Consider the following 25,873-nt stretch of genomic DNA (forward strand, 5'->3'; position numbering starts at 1 on the left):
GAACAACTTCACACTAAACACAGGAGATACGGAAATTTCTTTGCCCTGGATTAATAGACTGAGAACAGAGGACTCTTTGTCCATGTCTGGTGCAAAAGAGAAGTTCTAAGGATCAATATTCCACAGGATTCTATCCGACAAGCCTGAATTGAGTTGCCTTTTTTTTTTTAATGTTATTTGCATAGTTTAGGCAAGAAAGGAAATGTCTAGAGAGGAGGGATGGTGAAAAAAAAAATTTCTGCAATATTAAATTCCTGTACGTGCACTCTAACGATTTAAACATTACTCAACACACGTGCTAGGCAGCTCAAGTTGCTGACTGAATATAGGTCCCAAGGGATTAATAAATGTACCTACCACCTTTGGAGAACTCTAGTTATAGGTCAGCCATTTCCTCTTCCTGTCCCTGCCTCTCAATAAGTGACTTCTGTTTCACATTATCCAAGGGGCACAGTCCAACTAAGTAAAACATCATGGTTCTTAATGAGAAGTTTCAAATGCAACTTGCCTTCATAGTTAGCTTTCTGTGAACAGCCAGGGCAAAAGAGCTGCTATTAAAAGAACCATATTTTCTTTATAGCCAGTTCTTGCCCTGAGACTAAAGCATGTTTGGTTAAGGATACTAAGTTGAGACAGGCTCCTTCTTTAAAAGGAAAGAGAGAAAGAAGGAAAGAAAGAAAGAGAGAGAGAGAGAGAAAGAAGTTGGAAGAAAGGAAGAGAGAGAGAGAGAAAGATTAAGAACAAGTCCTGCGATGTTTTTACAATAATTCAAACTGAAAACAAATGAATGTGTCACTGTTTAGGAATAGAAAAAAGAATGAGTATATATTTTATTCTATTTATTTTTCAAGTTATTGCCAAGAAAAGATAGTTCTTTATACAACCTCATGTGGACTGAGTCTTAGGGGTAAAAAAAAAAAAATGGATTAAGTGTTTGCTTTAGAAGGGCAATGCTAGACTCAAGAAGAGAGGACCCAGAGGGATTGACAAAACTCAATTGCTCAGAGTTGCAGGGACTGTCCTTGAGTTGAGATAAGTGACTTTTAGGACACGCAGTTTTTTGTTTTGTTTTAAAGGTTTTATTTATTTATTTGACAGAGAGAGATCACAAGTAGGCAGAGAGAGAGGAGGCAGCAGGCTCCCTGCTGAGCAGAGAGCCCGATGCAGGACTCGATCCCAGGACCCTGAGATCATGACCTGAGCCGAAGGCAGCAGCTTAACCCACTGAGCCATCCAGGCGCCCAGGACATACAGTTTTTAAAAGACGGCTGTTTGGGTGGTGTTTTCCTTTCATACTTTTCTTTGAAACCATGCACAACCAAATTCAATCATTATTTTTATTCTCACACTTGAATAGGTTTAAGTGCCCTCCCCAACCCTCACCACTTCTCCCCACTTCCCAGAGATGGCTCCTCTCTTTTGTCTCCTTAGACTACCCTCTCTTTGCTCTCTCTCTCTCTCTCTCCCTTTTCCTTCTGAAGACTGTATTTACTGGGGCACCTGGGTAAAATCCTCTGCCTTCGGCTCAGGTCATGATCTCAGGGTCCAGGGATCAAGCCCCGCATCAGGCTCTCTGCTCGTCAAGGAGCCTGCTTCCTCCGCTCTCTCTCTCTCTGCCTGCCTCTCTGCCTACTTGTGATCTCTGTCTACAAATAAATAAATAAAATCTTAAAAAAAATTAAAAAGACTGTATTTACTAAGCCGTGTTTACAGGTTGCCTGCATGTACCAAGCATGTCTCTCACCATAGTCTTGGGCCTTTTGCTTCCATCGACTTGTCATGGGCAGCCCGTGTCGGAACTCCCCAGTCCTGTTATTCTGGAATCCCTCTTGCCCTATTCATTCTTTCTCTAAAGATAATGCAAGGGACTCTAACGCTGAGAACATGTCTAACCAGAATGAAAATGAAAACCAGCCAAAGAAAATGTCCCCATTTCCCCTTCCCATGTTTATGAGGAAATATATGATGTGGGTCTACATCTGTGTTATCTCACTTAGTTTATACAGTTCATGAGAGAAAGAGATTTGACTCCTGGCCCTTCCACTTATTGTCTGGTTGATCTTAGACAAGTTACTTAACCAGATGCCTGAAATCCTTTCTGGAACAAGGCAGTGGTATAAACAAATAAATGATCTTCCTCAAACCTAATTTCCTAATTTAGAGGAAAGATAGCTTAGAGGTTAACAGCACAGGCTCTGCACTTAAATATCCTTGGGTGGGAGTCTGGGACTTTCCAGTGACTTGAAATAGGGCCTTAGTTTCCTCGTTTATGAAATAGAGCCAATAATAATATCAACCTCATAAGATTGTGGTGAGCACTGAATGAGGTAATGCACAGAAAGCTTTTAACACAGTGCCTGGGACTCGCTCCATAAATGTTAACTACTGGGATCACTGATGCTGTTATTTTTAATAAGGTATCATCACGACAAAATCTTGGAGGTTGCATCACAATGTTAAAAGTGAGATACCATTTTATGGAATAAATAAGAAAAAATAAGAAATATATATATTGATCTCTGCCCTTGGTTCCTGGCACAGAACTCCTATAACTCTTGTAAACAGGGGGTAGGAGAGGAATTTTTTGTTCTAACACGTAGTCTTTGACTCTGGTTCCTGACATAGAGCTCCAAAGATCTTTGTCATTTTCTCGGTGATAGGAATATCTTTTATTCTCACGAGGTGACCTTTGGTGGGTTCCTGGATGGTCACAAGAAAGACCAAGCCATGATTAAAAGCTTGGAAATTTCAGCCCCTCCTCCCCCCACCCCCATTTCTCCAATCCAGAGAAGATCCATCATACCTATGTGATGATGCCTCCACAAAAATCCCCAATAATCCAGGGCTCAGAGTGCTTCTAGGTATTTTCAAAAGGATAAGAATTTTTTTTTTATTCGAGAGAGAAAGAGAGCATGCATGTACCCGAGTGAGTGGGGAGGTAGGGTAGGGCAGAGACACTGGGAGAGAAATCCCAAGCAGAATCCCCACTGAGCATGGAGCACAACTCCCAGTGATCCCACGACCCCAAGACCAAAACCTGAGCTGAAACCAAGAGTTGGATGCTTCACAGACTGAGCCACCTAGGTGCCCCAAATATAAGAATTTCATCAAACAATTTGATCAACCCAAATTATTAACAATAATCTCAAAATAATCAAATGTTTAGCATTTAAATTTCCAATGTCTCATAAATGAATGTCATAATTTTTTTTAGTGTGCTTGAACCAAAACCAAAGTAAGGACCACATATTGTAATGTAGATTATGTCTTTTAAGTCACTTTAAATTTTAAACCATTACCATCCCATTTTTCTCTTCTTTGCAATTTATTAGTTGAATAAATCAGGTTATTTGTCCTAACGTTTCCCATAATCTGGGTTTTGCTGCCTGCACCCTGAGGTGCAATTTTGCTTGAGTTCTTTTTTTTTTTTTTTTTTTTTTAAGATCTTATTCATTTATTTGACAGAGAGCAAGAGAAAGCACAAGCAAGGGGAGCAGCACAGGGAGAGGGAGAAGCAGGCTCCCCACAGGGCAAGGAGCCCAATGAGGATTCCAGGACCTTGGGATCATGACCTGAGCCACCCAGGTGCCCCTTGTTTTTTTGTTTTGTTTTGTTTTTAATTTTAATATGTATTTCCTGTATATTGTTAATTGGATATCGATGCTTAATCAGATTCAAGTTTGATTTTTTTTTTTTTTTAACCAACTCTACTTTATAGGTGGTATTCAGTTCTTTCACTGGGATGCACATAATATCTGGTTGTCTTTTCATGACATCACCAGTCATTGGTGCTCAGTGACTAGATACATTAGTTTGTTAAGAATTACAAAATGGGGGGCGCCTGAGTGGCTCAGTGGGTTAAAGCCCCTGCCTTCGGCTCAGGCATGATCCCAGAGTCCTGGGATAGAGCCCTGCATCTGGCTCTCTGCTCAGCAGGGAGCCTGCTTCCTCCTCTCTCTGTCTCTGCCTGCCTCTCTGCCTACTTGTGATCTTTGTCTGTCAAATAAATAAATAAAATCTTAAAAAAAAAAAAAAAGAATTACAAAATGGGGGACACCTGGGTGGTTCAGTTGTTTAAGTGTCTGCCTTCAGCTCAGGTGATGGAATAAAAGGATTAGGGTCTAGGGATTGAGTCCTGCATCGGGCTCCCTGCTCAGAGGGGAGCCTGCTTCTCCCTCTGCCTCCTGCTCCCCTGCTTGTGCTCTCTCTCTCTCTGACAAATAAATAAAATATTAAAAAAGAATTGCAATGTAGGCAGCATCTGCCTGGCTCAGTCAGTTGAGTGATCATCTCTTGGTTTCAGCTCAGGTCATGATCTTGGGTTTTGAGATTGAGCCCTACATGGGACTTTGTGGTTAGCGTGGAGTCTGCTTGAGATTCTCTCCCTTTTCCTCTCCCTCCCCCGTCTCCCTCCCCCGTGCGTGCACATGTGCCCTCTCTCTCAAATAAATAAATAAATAAATTTCTTAAAAAGAAGAAGAAAGAGAATTACAAAATGATGGGGCACCTGGGTGGTTCAGTCAGTTAAACACCTGACTCTCGATCTCAGCTCAGGTCTTGATCTCAAAATCATGACTTCAAGCCACGTGTTGGGCTCCATGCTGGGTGTGGAGCCTACATAATAAAAAGGAAAAAAAAAAAAAGAATTACAAAATGCTGATATTTTATTTCAAAGATGCTTTTATCATTTGTTATCTGGAAGTTTCATGAAGAGAAATTTTCCTTTACCTACCATGTGGTTATCCAAAGACACTGTTAGAATAGAAAAAGCAGAATGGCAGATGAAATGCCTCATTCATTTCCTTTATTTTCTAGTTTTCAAAACAGTGAATTATTAGATTACCATTTAAAATTCAAATAGGGATTTATTATGAAAAAGACACTTTAGAACGTATAGTGTATGAGCATCAGTTTTTTTTTTTTTAACACTTTAGCAACACATAAAATAAAAGGCTAGCAATTTCCAGATTGGCAGCTGTGTACAGCTCCAGAGAACATTCTGCCCATATAGGAGCACAAAGGAAGATTCTGGGGGAGCGCTGGGAAAACGGTGGAAGTGGCGTATGCAAATAATTGGGGCACATTGTTGGTATGTAGATGATGAAGTACTGAAATGTTTGGGGAAAACTGGATGGGTTCATGGACAAATAAACAAAGGAAAACCCATGACAATTTTTAACATAGGATAAATGAAAACTGTTGAAGAAAGGGAGTGTGGTCGGGAAAGCAACTTTGCTTGTTGGTCACCAGCATTTGCGTGGCCCTAATAACGAAAACGCTTGCCTTTGGTATAAGAAAAATTGTTGATGTGCTTATGCAGGGAACATAGGAAAAAGGGAAATGGGAAAGCTGGTATGGAGAAAAGAAATCCTTATCTACCAACGTGGAGAGTCAGTAGATTGTATCTAAGGCAGTCAAGAAGTTAAATAGAATATTCTATTTAGAAAGAGGAATATATTAGAAAAAAAAACAGCTAAAAGAGTTAAAGTGATTGCCTCTGGGGAGTCGAACCGGGAGGTCTAGAGAGATGTGGCAGGGGACTGATTTTTTTTTATTAGAAATCTAGGCAACTTTCATACTATTATAGACATGAGCTACATGTATAAAAATAGAAATGAACCTAAAAATAAAGGGATAAGTTGTCCGTGAGATATGAAAAATGTAGAAAAAAGAGAACTGCAGAGTGAGTTTATGCCCAGGTCAGAAAAAACAACGCACAGAAATGTTTCAGCTTGCATTTAATCTGTAGTCTTAACAAAGACCTCTTTCACCCACTTGCAGTGACCTCCTACTGCCCAAAAAGACCAAGATCAATATTTTTTTTCTACTTCCAGTACATTTGTTTAAAAAGATTTTATCTATTTATTTGACAGACAGAGATCAGGAGTAGGCAGAGGGGCAGGCAGAGAGAGAGGAGGAAGCAGGCTCCCTGCCAAGCGGAGAGACCGATGCGGGGCTTGATCCCAGGACCAGGGATCATGACCTGAGCAGAAAGCAGAGGCTTAAACACTGAGTCACCCAGGCGCCCCTCCAGTGCATTTTTAATCATAACCAAGAGCTTATACTTTAGTCCTCTGCATGTTATCTAGAGTCACTTTTATCTTATGATCTTATGCCTAACCCTAAACCTGATTTCAAGTTAAATCCTCTTCTGGAAACGCCCTATCAACTGCATTGATCTCACAGGCAGTATATGATCAAGCCCCAGTAAAAACTCTGAAGTCTTGGGTAAACTTCCCTTGTTGGCAAGGTTATGAACATACTGTCACACATCCGTGGTCGGGACTCCACGACCCCATGGGGAGAAGAGGACCAGAAGCTCTATGTTTCTACCCCTCCTGGACTCTGCCCTTGTGTCTCTTCCTTGACTGATTTTAATTTGTATTCTTGTGCTGTAATAAAACAGTAATAGTAAGTGAGGACCCTGCGTGGCTCAGTCAGTTAAGCGTCTGCCTTCTGCTCACGTCATGATCAGGGGGTCCTGCCATTGAGCCCCACATTGGGCTCTTTGCTCAGTGCGGAGCCTGCTTCTCCCTCTGCCTGCTGCCTCCCTGCTTGTGCTCTCTTTCTCTCTGACAAATAAATAAAATGTAAAACAAACAAACAAACAAACAAAAAACAGTAATCATAAGTATAGTGCTAAGTATAGTGTGTTGTTCTAGCAAATTATAGAATTGAGGGAGGTCATAGAACCCTCTGAATGTATAGCCAGCTAGTCTGAAGTGAGGATGCTCCTGGGAACCCACAAAATTGGAGCTGGTGTCTGAAGTGAGAGTCATCTGGTGGGGACTATTCACTCAGAATATACAGTTAGCTAGACTCACTGGTGTTAAGTCATCACTAGGGAGCTGCTGGGACAGGAAAGGCCACCAGAGAAGTGAAAGTCCTTAGAGGTGAGTATCAGACCTGCTTAATTCTCTAGTCTGTGCTGTGGTCCCTCCGCACACCTCAAACCACTGGACAACCACCTCAGATTCGGCATACCTTCCCACAGCCCCAAATCTCAGAGAGCAGTCTCGTCCGTGGCTGCAGGGGTTTAAGGAGCACTGGCCCAATACTCGGGGACTCGACACTAGAGCCCTGGCAGACCTGCTGTCCCAGTCAGGGTCTCATTAGAAAAAAGATGGCTTAAGGATTTTCCTTAAACCACTGGCTCAGTGGGTTAAAGCCTTAAACCACTAGCTCAGTGGGTTAAAGCCTCTGCCTTTGGCTCCGGTCATGATCTCAGGGTCCTGGGATCGAGCCCCGCATCGGGCTCTCTGCTCAGCAAGGAGCCTGCTTCCCTTCCTCTCTCTTTCTCTGCCTGTTTCTCTACTTGTGATCTCTGTCTGTCAAATAAACAAACAAAATATTTAAAAAAAAAAAAAAAAAAAGATTTTCCGACAAAAGAGTGGTCCTGGGCAACCACAAGGGAAAAAGCAGTAACTGTCAAGAATAGCAGCCCAAAACTCAAAGCCACAAGGAGAGAAATATGGAACAGGATTCTGGAAAAGCGGCTGTCCTGGGGCATAACCAGCAGGAAGTAGCCTCTCCCTTCCTTCCCCTTTGTCTGCAGGGCTTTCCAGTAAAGACTCAGCGGCAGAGAGGGGCAAGAGAGGCTGTCCACAGCCCGTGCACAGCAGCCTGTGGGGTGGACAAGAACAGAAAGCAGATCTGCTGGGATAGATGAAGATCTTCCGCACCTGGGTTCAAACCCTTTCTCTGACCTACCAGCTGCTCAGTGATCTTTAATACGTCTCGTAAAACTCAGTTCCTTCTTCGATGAAACAGAAGGCTTTAGTAACCAAGGGCCAAAAGGAAATAATGTACATGAAGTGGGGGGTGTAGCACCAGGGTCATAGCAAGAGGTCTGCAGCCGGCAGCCCGTAGTGCGTACTGGAGAATTGCTGCTCTGCCTCTGCCTTCATGCCCAGCTCTCATTCCTGGGCTTCTGACTTGCTTCTGAGACCCAGTTGTCCCCAGAACCCCATTTTGATCATGGGATCCAGGTCCTTTTTATTGTGCCAGAGACCCTGTTATTGGCTCTATCCTGCAGGCTCCGAGGAACGACACCTGGCTGCATGCTTGTAGGTAACCATGGAAACCTGCAGCCTTCATCAGGCAAATTGGTAACAGCCTGATGACAATGAAAGGGGAGAGAAGCTGAGAACAAAGACTTGTAGGAGCCAGTTTAAGCCAAAACCCTGTTCCAGATTTGGGGTTGAATAGTTTGATCCATGAGAGAGGACCCCACCCCCCTCCTTGAAGCCCTGGTGCCTAGAGGACAAAGTGTCCTAACAGTGCAAAGGCAGGGTCGGAAGTACCCATGGCACTCTGCCTGCTGACTTCCAATGAGCTCTGCGTACGTTACAAACTCTGCAGGAGGGGCGCCTGGGTGGCTCAGTGGGTTAAGCCTCTGCCTTCGGCTCAGGTCATGATCCCAGGGTCCTGCGATGGAGCCTCGCATCGGGCTCTCTGCTCGGCGGGGAGCCTGCTTCCCCCTCTCTCTCTGCCTTCCCCTCGGCCTACTTGTGATCTCTGTCTGTCAAATAAATAAATAAAAATCTTTAAAAAAAACAAAAACAACCCCCCCCCAACTCTGCAGGAGCCATTTTGATTGAAAAGCTCTTGGCTTCCATAAGCTTCCTCTGAGGACTCGGTTCAGGAAACCAGGATTAGAGTGGCCAGAAGTAGAATGGAACAGATCTCCAATTTTAGAGAAAGGGAGGGTGTGAGGGTTGTGTTACAAAGAACCGCAAACTGGGTGGCCTCGACAACAGATGCTTATTGTCTCGCAGTTCCCGAAGCTAGAGGTCTGAGACCCAGGTGTCAGCAGCATCGATGCTTTCTGAGGACTGTAAGGAAGATTCCATTTTGTGCCTCTCCTAGTTTCTGGGGTTTGTTGGCCTTCTTTGGCATTTCTTTTCTTTCTTTCTTTTTTTTTTAAAGATTTTATGTATTTATTTGACAGAGAGAAATCACAAGTAGATGGAGAGGCAGGCAGAGAGAGAGAGGGAAGCAGGCTCCCTGCTGAGCAGAGAGCCCGATGCGGGACTCGATCCCAGGACCCTGAGATCATGACCTGAGGCGAAGGTAGCAGCTTAACCCACTGAGCCACCCAGGTGCCCCGGCATTTCTTGACTTGTAGAAGCATCACCCTGATCTCTGCCTTCACTCTCCCATGACATTCTTTTTTTTTTTTTTTTTAAGATTTTATTTATTTATTTGACAGAGAGATCACAAGTAGGCAGAGAGCCAGGTAGAGGGGGCAAAGCAGGCTCCCCACTGAGCGGAGAGCCCGATGCTCGATCCCAAGACCCTGAGATCATGACCTGAGCCAAAGGCAGAGGCATAACCCACTGAGCCACCCAGGCGCCCTCTCCCATGACATTCTCTGTGTGTGTGTCTTTGTCAAATTATCCCTTTTTGTATGACACCAGTCATATTGGATTAGCTCCCCCCCACCCGCCGCCGCCCCATAATGGCCTTATCTTAAATAATGACATCTGTAAGGACCCTATTTCCAAACAAGATTACATTCCAAGGTACTGGAGCTTGGGACTCCAACATATGAATTTTGAAGGGACAAAATTCAACCCATAACAGGGGGTACAAGTGGGGAATATCCGTCCCCTGGCACCTGTCTTGGTTCTTAAATATTGACCCTTCTGGAATTTCTCACCAATCAGGAAGCCTCTGATATTCTGGGTTGTGCCTTTTGCCCTACAGCACCTAGCCTTACCAATCTTGATGCTCCCCTTCAGTGATCTAGCTCCCTGGCATCCCTGAGTGTACATCTCCATGTCTCTAACCTGTCAGTATTTTTTCTGTCTGCCTGCAAAAGTTGAGTGTTTTCTTAGGACCAGCCTCACTGCTGGGGGTGTGTTTAATCCAGGCCCCTATTTCTTTAGTGGTGCCCCCAACGTCTATAGGTGGTGGGACCAAACCTAGCTGCCTTCTAAGGGAAGCCAGTAATGTTTGAAGTTCACACGAAGGTAAGGACACTTAGATCCAGACAGGCAAAGTTCGGAACCAGAAGGATGCCTCGGGAAGCAGAGTTCATGTGTACCTTGGAAGATCAAAGGGTGTTTACGATGGCCTGATTGAATGGATGGCTCAGGCCCAAAGGCTGGATTGTGGCTCTGTGAAGGTCTGCAGAGGGGTCCTGCCCCAGAGGAAAGCAGGAATACTCTGGCAGTAGTTAGGAACATGAATTTTGTTCACTAGGTGTCAATTTCTGCATCCATAAAATCAGACCCATCAACAGAAGTTATCTTATGGGATTTGTGTGCTGATTAAATGGATAATGAATATATGGCCTTAATTCAGTGTCTGGTAAACAACAAGCAAGCACTCAATACATGTTAGCTATGGTGACCGTGATGGTCATTTATGGACATTTTACTGTTTCTACAGAGTTGCATGACGTTGACAACGAAGTAGTTTCTGGGTGCGACTGATCAGAACTGCTGCTCCTTTCCTCTTGAAATCACATATCCACATAAAATTCCACAGACTCTTGGGAAAATGTTAACTATTCTTCAAGGTATTGCCACACAGCAGTATAGCTAGGTTGGGACCATTGAATGGGGACAGAAGCTATCAATTTGTATCAACTTTAATATTCTTTTTTTTTTAAAGATTTTATTTATTTATTTATTTATTTATTTATTTATTTATTTTTTGACAGACAAAGATCACAAGCAAGCCGAGAGGCAGGCAGAGAGAGAGAGGGGGCAGCAGGCTCCCCGCCGAGCAGATCGATGCTGGGCTCCATCCCAGGAGCCTGGGATCATGACCTGAGCCGAAGGCAGAGGCTTTAACCCACTGAGCCACCTAGGCACCCCTCAACTCAAATATTTTAAGTAGCTTTCTTGGCATGAGCAGGGAAAGAGTAACAGGTATCTTTTTCTTCCTCTCCAGAGAAAGGAGAAATTCTGTGGGTTCCTGAGATTCCACCACTGAGTGATAACAATTATCCTACACACTTCCTAACTTAGCTCAAAAATACCCACACTCTTTCTAACAGGGTCAGGTGCACCCCATCGTTTTGAGAAGATAATTTCCTCCGATGAGAAGTGAACCACATAAGTAGTCATTATGTGCGTGCACTCCTGTCCCGCCACAGTGTGATTTAATGTATTTTAGGAACTAAAGTTCAAAATGTGAGTTTCCTGCATAGAGAAAAATAATGTCAGAAAGCACTTAGGAAAAGGCACCGCAGACAGATTAAATACATTCAAAGATCTGTCCTTGGCCTTCTTTTCTGTTTTCCTTGACAATGTCATTCAAATTCCAGCTTGTGATGGAGGTCAGGTCCCTGCCTGCAGCTGCTGCTCACACAGTTTCTGGAGGGCTGCGTTCTCCATCTCTAGCGCTCACTGGAAGGTCCACTTACAGCATCCTCATCAGAGCAATGGATTGCAGAGGAAGTGATTCTGGCTACTCTTCCAGCCAATCCCACCTCCTTTCCTGCTTTCCCTGGGACCCCTTTTTCCTTCAATGCTACTACTGTGCTGTGGCTCATCTAGGCTGGAAACTGCTAAGTCAGTGATTCTTAGTCTTGTTTGAAGTCTCAGCCTTTAAGATTGGATAGAAGTTACTGGCTTTCCCCAGAAAAAGAAAAATATGGCTCTGCTCGCTTCAGTGGCACATACACTAAAATTGGAATGTCACAGAGATGAAGAGCGTGGCCCCTGTGCAAGGATGACATGCAAATTTGTGAAGTCTTCCATAATTTCAATTCTGTGGAATGGATAATGGATAAAAGGAGTGTGCTAGGCTGAGAACCTTTCCAACAAGCACATCAAAAAACAATACATACAGCATGATTCTGGTTACCAAAGGAAACAAACAGGGGACAAATAAAACAAGACAAAATCAGAGAGGAAGACAAACCATAAGAGACTCTTTTTTTTTTTTTTAAGATTATTTATTTATTTATTTGTCAGAGAGAGATCACAAGTAGGCAGAGAGGCAGGCAGAGAGAGAGGGGGAAGAGACTCCCCGCTGAGCAGAGAGCCCGATGCGGGGCTCGATCCCAGGACCCGGGGATCATGACCTGAGCCGAAAGCAGAGGCTTAACCCACCAAGCCACCCAGGTGCCCTGAGACTTTTAATCATAGGAAACAAACTGAGGGTTGCTGGAGAGGAAGGGCGTGGGGGTGGGGTAATTAGATGACAGGCATGAAGGAAGGCACGTGATGTAATGAGCCCTGGGTTATTATGTAAGACTGATGAATCACTGAACCATACCTCTGAAACTAATAATAAACACTATGTTAATTAATTGAATTTAAATTTTTAAAAAAGAACCCCCCCAAAAGACATATATGGCTAGTCACACAAATAGTGTGACTATTAATCAAAATTTCAGGGGGTAGGGATGCCTGGGTGGCTCAGTTGGTTAAGCAGCTGCCTTCGGCTCAGGTCATGATCCCAGCGTCCTGGGATCGAGTCCCATATCAGGCTCCTTGCTCGGCAGGGAGCCTGCTTCTCCCTCTGCCTCTGCCTGCCATTCTGTCTGCCTGTGCTCGCTCTCTCCCCCTCTCTCTCTCTGATAAATAAATTAAAAAAAAAATTTCAGGGGGTCTTCAGGCCCCCCATCAAAGCAATTCTGATTCCTCTCTTTTACTTTGTAATAATACCTGCTCAAAAACTTCCCCACTGTCAGTAAAATATGCCTACATTCCTTAGCTTGGCACATAGAGCACCCCATAGAGCTCTATGCTCTATGCTCTATGCTCTAAAACATCTTTAGAAATATGTTTTTCTAAAACAAATGGGTTAATACATGCACAGAACAGTGCTTGGCCCACGGTGAGTACTCAGGAAGTGTTAGCTATTATTATTATTGTTTTATGATTATTATTATACTTTCAGCCCAACCAATTTCTCTCGTTCCAGTTTTGCTCCCTCTGTGTTTTTATTGTTCCTGCCAGTCAAGGATTCCCCATGTCCCTAAATCCTCCAGCCCTCACAGATCACAGTTCCCTGAACCTGAGCCCCCCTCCTATAGGAAATTCAACTCCTTCCTTAATATTTCTGAATCTACGCAGAGCTTTTTAGCTCTTCCCAGTTGGGGCTTTTCACCTCCTGCCCTGAACCTTTGTCCTGGCTTTTGAAGAATGATATGGCCATATTCCACACTTAGTCACTATAAGCATGGACACAGTCCCTCTTCTCCATGACCCCACTTCCCATATAATCCAGCAGATACAGCAATTTTTTAAAGATTTTAATATATTTATTTGAGAGAGAGAGATCGATCATGAGCAGGGTGAAGGGTAACAGGAAAAACAGATGCCCTGCTGAGCAGGGAGCCTGTTGTGGGGCTCGATCCCCAGCCCAGATGCTTAACCAACTGAGCCACCCAGGCACCCTGATCAGGTGCTTTCAATTTAATTTTTAATTGTGATTTAAAATTTTCTTTTTCTTAAAAAGTCTACACCACAAACAAGTAAATAATCTAAGTTTTAGACCCTACAAAATTTAAGTCTGCCCCTATGTATAAAAGCCAGCTATAGCTTTGTTAGCTAAGGGAAGAATTTCGATTTTCTTCTAGGTGTGATGGGAAACTATTAAATGGTTTCAATTGGACAAAAGACATGAGCTTTCCTACATTTTAAAAAGATTGCTGTGAGGGGTGCATTCGGCCTTCAGATCAGGTCATGATTCCAGGGCTCTGGGATCAAGCCCCACATCAGGCTCTCTGCTCATTAGGGAGCCTGCCACTCCCCCTGCTGTCTTTCTCTCTCTCTCTCAAATAAATAAATAAAATCTTAAAAAATAAAAACATCTGATCAGTATGTGTACTCACTCACATTCCTGAAAAATAATATGCATTTTATCATGATCCTAATAAAAAAACTTGTTTAAGCTACACATTTTTATTAAAAATTAATTGATGAAGGAGTATATAGTTTAATTGTTCTTATAATAAATAAATAAATTATGCTAGATCTATGTCATTTTAATCTGAAATTCAACGTCTGTGTTAATCCATTTCATGTAATGAATTCAAAAAGTACTTTTTCGGGCGCCTGGGTGGCTCAGTTGGTTGGACGACTGCCTTCGGCTCAGGTCATGATCCTGGAGTCCCGGGATCGAGTCCCACATCGGGCTCCCAGCTCTATGGGGAGTCTGCTTCTCCCTCTGACCTTCTCCTCGCTCATGTTCTCTCGCACGGTCTCTGTCTCAAATAAATAAATAAAATCTTAAAAAAAAAAAAAGTACTTTTTCTATTTCTAAAAAAAGAAATGAAATGAATATTTATTTTGAATCTGAGAAGCAACCACAAAATTTCATGTTTACAAAAGTTTAAGTATTATAAATATCAAGTTCAGAAAAATAGTAGAGTATCCTATTTCTATGAATTGACTGCTTAACACAACTATAATACTTTCTCCTACTTTTTTTTTGGCTACAAATACTTTGTCTTCTTATGTGACAACAATTTTTAATATCATTTTAAGTTTAATTGTCTAAGGAGAGGATATAAAGATCAGTCATCTTTCCTCCAGCATCATTGTTAAAAATTCATCTTTTATGATCTTTTTTATGAAGAAGAGCTTCTGGAGTAAAATTTTAGGACTGTTGTCAAATTTGGTCAGACCTCTCTCAAGTTTCTATCACAGATGAGCTGTAATATTACAGGGCGTTTTGTGTTTTCTTATAAAAAGTTAATCATCCACCAGCTAGAAGTAAAACAGCAGCTGTAGGGACAGGTATTTTATGATGTGTGGCTGTATGACAGAACAGTCCTATTTAGCCATGAGGATGTGAAAAAACACAGTTTTACAGGATGTTTTAGGCTTTGTTTTCACTGGGGCTTTCTTACTAAGTGTCAGACACCATGCCAAAAGTTAGGCATGCACTATCTCATTCAATCTTTACGATTGCAGGGTGCCTGGGTGGCTCAGTGGGTTAAGCCTCTGCCTTCAGCTCAGGTCATGATCTCAGGATTGTGGAATTGAGCCCCGCATCGGGCTCTCTGCTCAGCGGGGAGCCTGCTTCCCCCTCTCTCTCTGCCTGCCTGTCTGGCTGCTTGTGATCTCTCTCTCTCTGTCAAATAAATAAATAAAATCTTTAAAAAAAATCTTTTTTAATTAAAAAAAAAATCTTTACGATTGCCCTTTGACACTAGGCATGAACTGATTAGAAAACTGAAGTTTAGAGAGATTAAGGAATTGCCCTGGAATTCACCATAATAAAGAACATCTAGCAAGTATAAGGGAGGTTGATCAGGAATTAGACTCAAGCTGCTCTCTGCGGATTCCCCATGACGTTGTATCCCACCAGAATCACTCTCCAAAGAGCTCAAAGACAAGCTTAAAAAGACCCAGCTACAATCTTCCCATCAGTCGCAGTGCCTAGTCTCTGTTTTGTACATAGAAACTAAATGGAATTAAAAGGTGCTGACAGATCTCTTTAACAACAGATGACAATGTAACAGACCAAAAAAAGGCAGAGTCGACTTTTTAGTCCCACCATGGAAAAGAACTGACGTTCCATCCTCATTCATCAGAGTCTTCTAGTTTCTGCATTAAAGCAGAACCCGCAAATTCGGATCCCAAGGTGATGTGTTTTTCTCGAATTGAAAGTACAAATGAGTTGAACGTCATTGCCGTCTGAGACGAATGGTTAGGTGGGTACATTTACCTGCGGGAACAGCCTCCTCCTGGGCTGTTCCAGTTCCCTTGCCGCCGCCTGCTGCCCACCTGGGCTTCCCACCGTGTCCCCAGCTGCTGACACGCTTCCTGGCACGTAGGAGACTCGGGATAAATTGAAGGTCAATGCACTGTTCTGAGCAAAGTCTCAGGGTACTGGGATTGGGAAAGAGAACACCCACGGAGCATCAGTACTATGCTAAATGCTTGGGGTACAAAGGTGGATTCAGTAGAGCTACAAAATTAGCAGGGCCCAGGGAGAAATGGAAATGAGGGGTGCCTGCAGCTTGTTCAGAAATTAAGCATTTCAAGACAGTGACAGCAGAGCCTTAAGCCAAACATGGGGGGCTCTTCTGAGTATGGGGTCTTGTGTGACTGTGTAGGTTCCATGCCCCGGAAAGTGGCCCTCCGTGAATTAGAAAGTTCTGTTCTCAAAGGGTTCTCAGCTCAGTGGGCAAGAAAGAAAGCATATACGATGATGATTTGGGGTGATAAACAGTACGTGTTGGGGAGGGAGTGGGAGCATTATGAGAGCAAAGACTCATGTAGACCTCACACAGGGTTTATAATCTCCTTTGTTTAACCTGAAATACTTTTACTGTATTACCTATTTAATGGCTTTATTGAGGTATAATTCACACACCATGCAAGTTGATTCATCCATTTAAAGTGTACCATGCAAAGGGGGCCCCGGGGTGGCTCAGTCAGTTAAATACCTGCGTTGAGCTCAGCTCATGATCCCAGAGTCCTGGGATCCAGTCTGACATTGGGCTCCCTGCTCAACAGGGAGACTGCTTCTCTCTTTCCCTCTGTCCCTCCCCCGACTCATGCTCTCTCTCTCCCTACCCCTGCCCTGCTCCTGATCTCTCTCTCTCAAATAAATAAATAAAATCTTGAAGTGTACCATTCCGTAGTTTTTAGTATACTGACAGAGATGTGTAAGCATTACCACAATCCATTTTAGAACATTTCCATCCCTCCAGAAAGCAAGCCCATTCCCAGGAGCAGTCACATTCCTCATTTTCCTCCACTCCTCCCAGTCTGAGGTCACCGCTGATTTTGTGTCTGTCTCTATAGATCTGCCTGTTCCTAAGAGTGGAATTGTTGATTATATGGTGATGCTGGGTTACTGAACTTTTTAAATAACAGCTTCATTGAGGTATCATTCACATACCCTAAAATTTGCCCTCGTAAAATGTACAGCTCCGTGGTTTTTTTAGTATATGTACAGGGCAGTACAACTGCTACTACCTAACTCTAGAACATTTTCCTCACCCCCAAAAGAAATCTCATACCCTTAGCACTCATACCCTACTTCCCCTCTCCCTCCAGGCCCTGGCCACCACTAATCTGCTGTCTCTATGGATATGCCTATTCTGGAAATTTCCTATAAATGGAATCATCATATAATACATGATGCTTGTGTTGGACTTCTTTCACTCAGCATAGTATTTTCAAGGTTCATTCATTTTGTAGCACATATATATAATTTTTTTTTAAAGATTTCACCTATTTATTTGATAGAGAGAGAGATCACAAGTAGGCAGAGAGGCAGGCAGAGCGGGGGGGGGGTGGGGGGGGGAAAGGAGGCTCCCCGCTGAGCAGAGATCTGGCCCAATACAGGACTCGATCCCAGGACCCTGACACCATAACCCGAGCCGCAGCTAGAGGCCCAACCCACTGAGCCACCCAGGCACCCTATAATCTCCTTTTTATAGATGAGGAAACCAAGAATCTGGGAAGTTAACGATTTGCTCAAGGTTGTACAAGTGGGAAGTAGCAGTATTAGGGTGACCAACCATGCCAGTTTGCCTGGGGCTGTCCCAGTCCTAGCTTTGAATGCCCCATTCTTAGGAAATCCCTTGGTCCTGGTCAAAGGAGGACAGGTGATTGCCCTAGGCGGGATTCAGCCTAGTCTGCCTGTGATACAATGGAAATGGCTTTGTGTAATAAAGAGGTGCAGGATTCTCCAGGAATATCCTAGAATAGGATTATTATCTCAGTATCCCTTAAACCAATCTTGGCGCTCTTTTCATTTATGTATCTAAATCTCCACCTTAATATTCCCCAACTTCTCCCAACCCCTTCTGTACTATTTTCTACCACAGCACTGCACAATTTACTTGTTATGTTTATTGTTTCTGTCTGCCTGACCCCTCCAGCCTTCCCCAATATAAGCTCTACAGGACAGGAGACTGCCGTTTTGTTCATTTAAGTATCCCAGTTGCCTAAAATAGCGTCTGACTTGTACCAGCACTAAAATTTTTTTTTTTTAACTGATAATCCTTATGTGACACCTAGACCTTGCATCAGGATGTCTAGCTAGCATATCATAGTATCTACCAGAAGGCGACTATGACAACTGTTCACGACAATACTCTTCTAAGGTATAGTATGAAGTCCGAGAGTTTTTCTTTTTTTGGAAAAGCTTTAAACCTCCAAAGAAGTTAAAAGAATAGCTGAATAAACATCCTAAATCCTTTACATAAATTTACTGATTCTTAACATTTTGCCACACTTGCCTCTACACACACACACACACACACACACACACACACACATTCACCCATACTTTTTAAAAAAGATGCAGGAGGTGCTTGACTGGCTCATTTGGTAGAACATACAACTCTCTCTTTTTTTTTTAAGATTTTATGTATTTATTAGAGAGAGGGAGAGAGAGAGAGCACACACCAGAGAAGAAGCAGTGGGTGAAGAAGAGGGAGGAAGAATTCAAAGCAGGCTCTGCTCAGCACAGAGGGTCTCAATCCCAGCACTGCAAGATCATGACCTGAGCCAAAACCAAGAGTTTGATGCTTAACCCACTGAGCCCCCAGGGCCCCAGAGCATACATTTCTTGATCTCAGGGTTAAAAGTTCGAGCTGCACGCTGGGTGTAGAGATTACTTAAAAATAAAATCTTTTTTTTAAAAGGTTTTATTTATTCATTTGAAAAAGAGAGAGAGAGAAACACAGAGACAGCACAAGCAGGGGGAGAGGCACAGGGAGGAGGAGAAGCAGACTCCCCACTGATCTGGGAGCCCGAAGTGGGGCTCGATCTCAGGGCCTGGAGATCATGATCTGAGTCAAAGGCAGATGCTTAACCACCTCAGCCACCCACTAAAAATAAAGTCTTAAAAAAAAAGGAGGATGCAGTCATCATGACACTTCACTCCTAAATGCCTAAAATATGGATCTTCTAGAAAAAGGACATTCTAATAAATAACCACAATACCACTAGTATCACACCTAAGAAAATTAACATTAATTCAATAATACAATTGAATATAAGATGTTCTCTATATTCAAATTTCTCCAGTGGTCTTTAAATTGTCTTTTTTTTTTTTTTAATTTAAAGATTTTATTTATTTGTCAGAGAGAAAGAGAGAGAAGAACACAAGCAGGGGTAGTGCAGCAAAGGGAGAAGCAGACTCGGACTTAATCCCAGGACCCTGGGATGATGGCCTGAGATGAAGGCAGATGCTTAACCAACTGAGCCACCCAGGCATCCCCCCCCTCTTTTTTTTTTAAGACTTTAAAAATATCCTTTATAAAGATTTTTATTTCTCCTCTAACATGCAATTTAATGAAGATTTACACATTGCCTTTGGTTGTTTTCTGTTGACTCCCTCTTGGTCAAGAAAAATATCTGCCTTTCGGTGGTTTCCATGACATTTTAAGCTAGTTGTGTTACATGTCCCCCCCTCCCCCTTAATTCTGGATTTGCCTAACTATTTCCTTGTTTAGATTCAGGCAAGAATTCGACATAGGGGGTGCTATGTACCTCTTAGTGCATAAGATCAGAAGGCTGCCCATTGTCTTACCACTGGTGATGCCAAAGTGTGATTGCTTGGTTAAGATCATGTCTGCCAGGTCTCAAAACATACATTTTCCTTTTGGAATTATTAACTGATCTCTGAGATGCTACTTTGAAGCCATGTGATTATCTTGTTCCCTAACATTCTTTCAGTCAATAGCTTTAACATGTTAATAATGGTACCCTGAAGCGATTACTATATTGGCAGTTGCAAACTCCAATATTCATCAACATTTACTAGCTGGCATGCTTCTGAATCACTGTGAACTCATAGATTTTTTTTCACATTTCATTTAATGTGTTATAATATCTTACCATCATTAATTTTTTGATGCCCAAAGTGCCTAAAATTTGCCAACTGGGTGCTCCTAAAATCCAAGATTTGAAATGTCTTTAAAAGCTAATGTATATGTCACAAAATATGATGGTTTGGGGGCCATGAAACTAAAAAGTAGACCATATTCATACATTATTAAACACTTTTCAGATAGTTTGTTGGCATATAGTATTTGCTACTTAAAACAAGTTCAGAAAGAATCTGTTGACAATACCTTTGATATTCTTAGAAGCTATGTTGTAGAACATTTTCTTTGAACTTGATGTATTATAATAGGACTTCTTCCTAAGAACACGAGTGAATTTTGATCTTTATATATTATTTGAGTTCATAACAAGATTTTTATAACAAGCCTCTAACCCAACTTTTCAAAGTGGAACATGAAAAGTCAGAAAATTAATACAACTGCATTGGATGCCAGAAATTTCATTTCCTAAGCAAAGTTGATGGAGTCTAAGAAAGGAAGGAAACTCTAAGCAGCCCCCAAATAAATAGAATTGGGTTGGGTTGCAAGAAATAGAAAGGCAGGCAATGGCATTATCCCATAGGGACTATATTTCTTCTCAGTTAATAAACCCAAATATGGTCAGTTCAGGCCTAATGAAGGTGCTCAATGCTATCAAGGCTTCTTCTGTCTTTCTACTCCAAGGCTGCTTCTTTCTTTTTACTCCACCATCCTTAGACTGTTGCTTTTGTCCCCATGTTATAAGACAGCTACTGAACTTCTAAGGTATTGTATCTGTGTTCTAGGTCAGGAAGAAGAAGGAAGGGATAAGAGGTCAAACTGAATTAGTCCCAGGAATGATCTCAGAAGTCCCAAGCAGTTACTTATATTTATATCTTGTTGGCCAGAATTGGAACATCATAGTCCCTTTCACTGCAAGGCAATCTACAGTAGAAGAAAGTGAAGGAGAAGGGAGCTACAGATAGCTTTTGGCACCCAGTACACAGTATCTACAGGTATGGTATCATTACTTACTATTTCACAAAAGTAACATCTAAAGGCCAACCAAATCTGTTGCCTTCCATTCAAAAAGCAAGCATTCTTTGAGCATTTTCTATGTCCCATTACTTCTCTCAGAGTATAAAGATAAAAGGGATAGGGGTGCCTGGGTGGTTCAGTAGGTTAAGCCTCTGCCTTCAGCTCAGGTTATGATCCCAGGATCCTGGGATCAAGCCCCACATAGCTCTCTGCTCAGTGGGGGGCCTGCTCCCCCCGCCCCAGCCTTCTGCTCTGCCTGCTTGTGAGATCTTTGTCAAATAAATAAATAAAATCTCTTTTAAAAAAAGATAAAAGCAATATACTGCTTCATTTGTTCTCTTTATAACATCTTTTTTGAAAGTTCCAAGTAGTAAGTCCCATAGGACCCAGGGGACAAGCAGGTGTGCTCAGCTGTATGTTACCTCCTCATAACAGTTTCACATGTAATCAAAAAAGGAACTGAATCACTCCATTAAGATAACATTCTCAGTCAACTATTCAATATTTTCCCATGTAAATGGTTCTCTTTCTGAGAAATTATCCTAAATTAAATTCATATTCAGAATTCATATTCAGACAATCTTGCCAAACTAACTTCAGGAGTTTGGTTGGACCAGCATTATTTCCAATGTTTACGGTAACTTGTTTATGTTTTTAGAATAATTATTATAGCTTGTATTATACTAAACGATAACAGAGGTCTATTTGGGGTAAGTTATATTGGTATACTTACCAATATAACTTAAAAATCATAGTGATATCACCCTAATTCCTTGTCCAAATAGGCAAAGCATAAATATGTAGATTTCTTTAAAGAAAACTGTTGCCGGGTGCCTGGGTGGCTCAGTGGGTTAGAGCCTCTGCCTTCAACTTGGGTCATGATCTTAGGGTCCTGGGATGGAGCCCCGCACTGGGCTCTCTGCTCAGTGGGGAGCCCCTTTCCTCCCCTCTCTCTGCCTGCCTCTTTGCCTACTTGTGATCTCTGTCTGTCAAATAAATAAATAAAATCTTTGAAAAAAAAAAAAAAAAGAACTCCCATGTTAAAAAAAAAAAAGAAAAGAAAAAGAAAACTCTTGCAACTAGGCTTTGAATTTGCTAAGATTTTCTTAGATCAGAGATAGGCATACTATAGCCAATGGGCCAAATCTGGACTGCTGACTGTTGTAAATAAAGTTGTATTGGGAAAAAAAATGTTGCATTGGAACACAGCTACACCTATTTGCTTATGTATTGTCTTAGGCTGCTTTGTAACTACAACTGTCTCTGAGTAGTTGTGATAGAAACGATTTGGCCCCCAAAGCCTAAAATATTTGCTATCTGGCCCTTTACAGAAAAAGTTTTAATTATCATTACTTAGCATATATTAGGTGCTCAATCAATGCTTCTTGATTTATTGAGTGAATGTATCCAAGGCTTTTAGCTGGATATAATAAATCAACAAACCAAAAAATCTAAATAAGAAGCATTTTATAATTCCCCAATTTATCTGGTATTTGCTTGTTTGACTGTAGTTTGCTATTGTTGACAGACCATATGCCTCACAAGGAGCCTATTAATGCTTTGAGATTCCGGAATGCAAACTGTTCTAGGTCCAAGTTTTCAAAAACTTGGCCTTTGGGCTAAATATGTCTCACTGACATGTTTTATTTGACTCATACCGTGTTGCTGTTGTTTGTTTTAAAAGTAGCATTAGCTGCCAACATTTAAAAATAAGGAGACTTCCCATAATCTAAATTCCTAGCTTCTCTTGAATATTTGAGAGATCAGTCAGTGTGAGCACACAATTCGGTTAGGGCCATAACCACCTATGGCTGAGCAGCTGTTATCTCCCGAGACAGAGTAGGCGCTCCCCAGTTCCGCACAGTCCCCACTCATGACCATCTTACCTATGGCTGACCCTGGCCAGGTACCTTATCTGCCTGGCCCTTCTGGAGACGTTTGTATTGAGGATCTTCACTCATTATTTCCTACGAAGTCCCCTGAGCTAGAACAGTAGTCGACAACTATCCATTTGCTTCCTCTTCTGGGATTGAAAATAGACTGGTACATCTGAAGACAAAACAGGAAAGAGTGACAATGCTATTAGGACCGTTACTTTCCTTCCCACTAGAACACAACTTTACTTCACCTGCTCTTTCCTTTTTCCAGGGAGCCTGAGGACTCAACCTGCTTTCCTTCCAGCTATTCAGCTCCCTCTACCCACTGCATCCCCTGGAGTTGTTTACCCCAACCCCTGGAGTGCTGTTTCCCCCAGTTCCTGGCTTCCTTGCTGCCCTTAAAAACAAACACCTTGGCCCTTTTTGTTTTTCGTTTTACTGTTAATCATTACAGGGGAAACAGACAGGAAATAACGAGGAGGAAATCACCAAGTTTAAAAAAAAAAAAAGTTACGGTTCTTAGAGTAATCGTCCTTGATTCCCGCGATGAAGTGGCGCTGGCAAGTAGCCTTTATCATCTCCTCTTAGGTTATCATTGCTGGTGGATTATGTTTGATAAAGGGCCTAGAGGTTCTGTAATGTCCAAATGGTGCTGAAGAATCGCCTTGAGAGAATTGGAGCCATTAGGTGGCAGCACAGGGTATATCTTTCCAAGTCTTTCTAGACCATGCTGGCGGATGTGAGGCACCGAATTGTCTAGGAAAGGGTAACTTAGCGCCAGGTCAGGACGAGCGCTGAGGCTGAGAACGGGAAGAGGAGAAGGGCCCGCCAAGAGGCTCCCAGTCACACTGTGCTGTCACGGAGCCAAGTGTGCAATTCTTGTCTCCCGTGCTTTTCCCTGCTACGGTGATCAGAATCACAGACTCTTAGCCCTGATAAGAAGCAACACCTTGATTTTACCGATAAGCAAACTGTCATCCTGACAGACTGGATTGGCCTCTGATCCATGCCAGGCCATGAGACCAATCAGAAATTTCTGCATCCTAACTCATGCCCCAATGTCCTTCTGGTCTGTCTAATCTGCTTCAAAAGCATTTACTGAAGTCTGCTTAGTAGACTGATTTTCCTAGTTCTGAAGGTGAAACTAAGATGGAGTTCTTTGCCTCTGACAGAGCGGGACTTCTTACAGGAAACAGACTTGACACAGGTCAACAAAAGTAAGTTTGGTTTCTGCCTCCACGTACTTAACCATCTGGGAGAAAAGTGAGGGCCCCTTATCCAGAAGATGAGTTACTGCTCTCTGCACTCTGTGCAGGCTAGTGTGGGCTCTCGTTTATGGGATCAGCGAGTATAATTATGGCTCTTACCAAGAGTGGCCTAGCGTATCAGAGCTGGGCCATGCACACCCAGGTAATTAACCAGTCCTCTCAAATGAGTAAAACCACTCATATTCCTCGAATTTAAACACAAATTCAAACAGCTGCATTATCACAAAATCATGTCCTCAGGCTTCTGTTAGTTTAGAGGGCAGTGTCATGACCAAGAGGAAGAGGACTTACCTTCGATCATGAGGTAGCATTTACTCGAAGGGGTTAGGACCTCACAAGAGGAATTTGGTTGGGAACTACTACCAACATCTGAAGTTTTACTTGTTTATGTTGAAGCACCATCCTGGGTGTTTTAGGACCTTGCTATTCAAATGGTGGTCAGCATTTGACTCAAATGGTGGTCAGCAGCAACACTGGGTAGTTGGTTAGAAATGCAGAATCTCAGGCCCAACCCATTTCTGCTGAATCAGCATTTTCATTGTAGCAAGATCCCCTATTGGGGCCCACGCATATTAAGGTTTGAGGAGCACTGTTTTAGGACACCCTAGAGAAATACACCTTCAGATAATCCTTACCTCAAAGAATTTATGGACTGGTTTAGGAGCACAAACCACACATGTGAAAAATGTCTTGAGAGTGACCCCACTAAGAAACGTGTCCTTAATGGCCAGGTAGACTGCCCTATGACATATAATATACACACATTTTGGTGTTTTTATTTTGTTTTGTTTTTCAGGTTTTATTTATTTATCAGAGAAAGAGAGAGGGAGAGCATGAACAGGGGGGAGCAACAGGCAGAGGAGAGAGAGAAGCAGGCTCCCCGCTGGCAAAGAGTCTGACATGGGGCAGGGAGGGGAATCCCAGGACCCTGGGATCATGACCTGAGCTGAAGGCAGATGCTTAATCAATTGAGCCACCCAGGTATCCAAAACGCACACATTTTGAAAGGGTGCAAAAGAGCAATTATGGCTGAGAGGTGTCGGATGGAGAGATTTTGATAAGCATATATTAATGGAGAGGGCAAAGGACAGGGGAAGGCATTTCAAGTGGAAAGATCAGGATAAAACCCAGGAGGAGGCAAAGTGTAAATTCTAGGCAGTGGCCTACAGATAATTTACGCTCTTATGCAGGTCCCCAGACTCCTTGTATCCCTTCGTGCTGCTGTGATTCCACGTGCCTATAAACTCATCACATTCAACTTTCAGTTTTCAGTGTTCCTCGCCCTCCTGGGAAGTCTTCAGATGTGTTCACCAACCTGCAAACTTTTTTCCTTGTGATTCAAATAGGCCGGTCCTTACCCTTTCCCTTCTAGTGCAGTTGGCTGTGATTTCTACCTCTTCTTTTATAATCGGGTAAAAGGAAATTCCTTACATGCGCACTCTCCTAAATTGCTTGAGCCTTTCTAATGTGGTGCAAATCTTCACTGTAAAGCTCTTAATCAGATCTCATAAAAGATTAGCCCAAATGTGTGTTCAGTTTCTAGATAAAGTTAAATCATCCTGGAGGGCCAGGAATTAACATGAAAATTGGAAACTTTTGTGTTGTTCCCATCTTTACCTCTAGATTTAGTTTCCAAGCAAAAGTGATTGCACAGAAAATGAAATCTAGAGCTTCAGTGTTTATTTTCCAAATGAGCTGGTGTGATTTTAACTCTCTCTTCTTCACCCACAACCCAAAGACCTGACCCAGGGATGAAATACAGTGGGCATGAAATGGAGAGAGTTAAGAGCGCCCCCACTGGATGCCTGAGGGAAAGCGGTCCCACCAGCTTCCTAAAGCAGCGCCAAGTCAACTGGGGACTCCAGAAAAGAAGTATGATTAATCTGAAGAGAAAACACCCTTTATACAATTCTTTAGAATAATTCCACTATAAACTCAGGGACTCTTCG

General features: G+C 42.5%; 1 protein-coding gene across 2 annotated transcripts in view; it reads right to left on the minus strand.

The window, feature by feature from the left end:
• Positions 1 to 25,873, minus strand: part of LOC309851128 (uncharacterized protein) — an 82,931-nt gene that overhangs the window by 31,783 nt on the left and 25,275 nt on the right. The window contains exons 1-3 of one of the 2 annotated variants that reach the window (XR_014304633.1): positions 22,908 to 23,022; positions 22,666 to 22,828; positions 4,502 to 4,614 (exon numbers count right to left, since the gene is read on the minus strand). Coding sequence is in view for 1 of the 2 variants with exons in the window: in XM_082705956.1 (XP_082562082.1) it covers positions 22,733 to 22,828 (96 nt within the window). In the remaining variant the exon portion in view is untranslated. Of the gene's footprint in view, positions 1 to 4,501; positions 4,615 to 22,665; positions 22,829 to 22,907; positions 23,023 to 25,873 lie in introns of those variants that run through there. The other variant, XM_082705956.1, reaches the window with a different exon arrangement.

This window comes from Mustela nivalis (assembly GCF_964662115.1).
Source record: "Mustela nivalis genome assembly, chromosome: 17".
In the NCBI taxonomy this organism is placed as follows: domain Eukaryota; kingdom Metazoa; phylum Chordata; class Mammalia; order Carnivora; family Mustelidae; genus Mustela; species Mustela nivalis.